The sequence below is a fragment of the Arachis ipaensis genome, chromosome B05 (genome assembly GCF_000816755.2).
Source record: "Arachis ipaensis cultivar K30076 chromosome B05, Araip1.1, whole genome shotgun sequence".
Classification (NCBI taxonomy): Eukaryota; Viridiplantae; Streptophyta; class Magnoliopsida; order Fabales; family Fabaceae; genus Arachis; species Arachis ipaensis.
This window is the reverse complement of record NC_029789.2, coordinates 14154479-14157153: the sequence shown is the minus strand read 5'-3', so window position 1 is coordinate 14157153 and position 2675 is coordinate 14154479. Positions and strand designations below refer to the sequence as shown.

Genomic DNA, 2675 nt, shown 5'->3' with positions numbered 1-2675 from the left:
AACGGGTCTTGTTCTAGTTAAAACGATTTCGAGTGTTAAAAGTCTTTTTGGGAAAGTTTTAGAGAGCTATAAAGGTCTGGTATATGCAGTATCTAGGCCAGGTAATGGCTAGGTTCCGCATGGGTAATTTTTATTATTTAATTTTCATTAAACATGCCCCCCTAAACTTGTGCAGTCAACTTAACAGCAATGGGCAATTTTTATTATTTAGTTTTAATTATTCGATTTGCACGGGCATGACCTCACGAAATCGGTAATGGTTCCCATTCCTCTCAACAATTAGCCAGAGATCATATATTTTCATATCAAACAAGTTTCAAGATAGTGATACATATATTTTGTGACACACGAATTTTCTTTTCTAGCTAGTCCGCACGTCAGAACAAGACCTCCCCTATTTATTTATTTAATTCATTTGAACATTGGCAGCCTCTCGTATAAAATAAAGAATTAAATATTTATAATGTAGTTCTATTGACAAACTAACCAATGACTGAGTATCATGGATAGCAAAACGAACTATATATAAAGGGTGAAGCGGGAACGAAAGAACAAGCAAAAGAAAAAGAAGAGATCTAAAGAGAGTTAAAAAATGGATAGCTATAGGTTGATGATGATGATGATGATAGCGGTGGTGTTGATGATAGTAGTTACGTTTGGCGAGGCGCAGACTAATGCATATCCAGCTTGTGCTACAGAGCTAGTACCATGCGTGGAGTATAAGAACTCCAAGAAGCCACCCAATGCTTGCTGCAACCCTCTCAAAAACGTATTCCAAACACAGCTTGCGTGCCTCTGCCAGATTGTATTAACGCCTGCATTCCTTGAGAGTTTTGGTTCCAACACCACTCAAACTATCCGATTTGTCCGCTCTTGTAACCTCAATCTTAGCGTCTCCTTGTGCCAAGGTACTATATAAGTCACCATCATGTATGTAACAATCTCCTCATCTTTGTAAGGCCCATATTATAGTTTGTTTAAGGATTATTTTTCTAATAAATACTTTATTTTTCAGACGCTCTTTCAGCTCCGCCTCCTTCAGTGTCGGTGAAGCCCAAAGGTAATAATAGTTTAATTTTTTGATGCATCATTTGCATTGGTCTAATAGAAAAGAATGCTTAGTCATATAGTACTTGGTTCTTGCATTGCATCTTCTCAAAGGTTAGAGTTGAATGCGAAGATAAATTAAACTGTATATTTCCTCTCTCTGTTTTTTTTTCTCTTATATTTATTTATATGCAAACTGTGCTTTTAGAAGATGATGACATTTGAGGGTATTTGGTGTTCATTTTTTTTCACTGCATTAGATTCTATATATATAAAATATATATTAGAATATAAATACACATTAAAAATAAATTAAATCACATATATATGTATTTATAACTAATTTTAGTAACTGATTTTAGTATACGAATAATATTTTAATAAAAAAATATTTTACTTTTTTTCTATTAAAAAATTAGTTTTTGGCACCTCCCTCAAATTCAATCTAGTTCTGCCCTGCCTATTACCGACCAAAATGTTTAATCTGTATAATCGTTAGGAATTATTGAACCCATTTTTCAATTATTTGATATTAATGTGTTTATGAAAGATATAGTCTGAGGACTTTTTGAACCAATTGTAGTTATTATCATATTTACTTTGTTCAAACAAACATTAAAATTATCCGGTTTAATAATAAGGGATCTAATTCACTACAACATGACAAAATAAAAAATAAAAATAAGAAGGGAGATATAAAATTAAGAAACAGGGTTTATAGATAAAATAATCACATGCATGCGTGTATATATATATAAAGCTAAGCATCCTTTCATAAATTGTTATATTATAAAGATGGGTTTATATAATTTTGTTTTGTCGTCATCACAGTTAGGAAGTGAACTCATCACACAGTCATAAAACTATATATGCTTTTCTTTTTCCAATGGTTGCAGCAACAGCCGGAGCAGATGAAGGAGGTGCAGGCAGAGTCGCATTGAGCGGGTTCTCCTTCCAACTATTATTTTGGTGTTATGTGCTGTTTATTTATTAGGAAAAACCCTAAACCCTGTACACTGGAATCCAAGTTTATGCATGTCTCATTATCATATATGTCAGCATTCTGTGTTCTGTTGTGATAATTTTTTGTTTCCCATTTGCATGCTGTTTTATTTTGTTTTATTTCCTAAAGAAAATTAGTTATCTAGTGTCTATTATTGTTTCTTCAGTCTTCATAGATACATATATATATGATGTAGAGCCTTCATGCTTTATCAGTCTAATAATAAAAGCAGCTTCTTGTCATGGTGATCACCAGTGTTGAAGATGGATACATTATTATTAACTAGTACAATCCCGCTACTTAACTAATAAGGATTTTACCAACTTCTGTTAACTCTTGTTTATAATTGTGTTTAATAGAAGTATTTTTGTAAACGTGTTTAATAAAAATATTTTTTTTATAACTATGTCTAATGAAAATGTCTTTGTGAATGTGTTTTTTTATACATATCAATGCTAATTGTAATTAGAAAAAATCTTGGGAGTCAGCAACTTTATTAAATTCTAGTCAGTATGTAACCAGCAAAAGAAAAGTGAATAATCTCACATTATTGGATGAAATCTCACACCATTAAAAACATTATTAATAACTACTTGATGGCTACAAATTACAAAAGTTGCTGGTC

General features: G+C 31.8%; 1 protein-coding gene across 1 annotated transcript; it reads left to right on the top strand.

The window, feature by feature from the left end:
* On the top strand, positions 479-2292 carry LOC107641709. Its single transcript, XM_016345177.2, has 3 exons — positions 479-908; positions 1016-1060; positions 1944-2292. Exons 1-3 carry the CDS (start codon positions 593-595, stop codon positions 2039-2041), a joined length of 459 nt encoding a protein of 152 aa, XP_016200663.1. The 5' UTR covers positions 479-592; the 3' UTR covers positions 2042-2292.

Excerpts from the sequence above, each read along its gene's own strand:
- LOC107641709 (XM_016345177.2), top strand. The coding sequence starts at position 593 with ATGGATAGCTATAGGTTGATGATGATGATGATGATAGCGGTGGTGTTG. Across the intron at positions 909-1,015 it reads TAGCGTCTCCTTGTGCCAAG|ACGCTCTTTCAGCTCCGCCT; the intron begins GTACTATATAAG and ends TTTATTTTTCAG. Across the intron at positions 1,061-1,943 it reads AGTGTCGGTGAAGCCCAAAG|CAACAGCCGGAGCAGATGAA; the intron begins GTAATAATAGTT and ends CAATGGTTGCAG.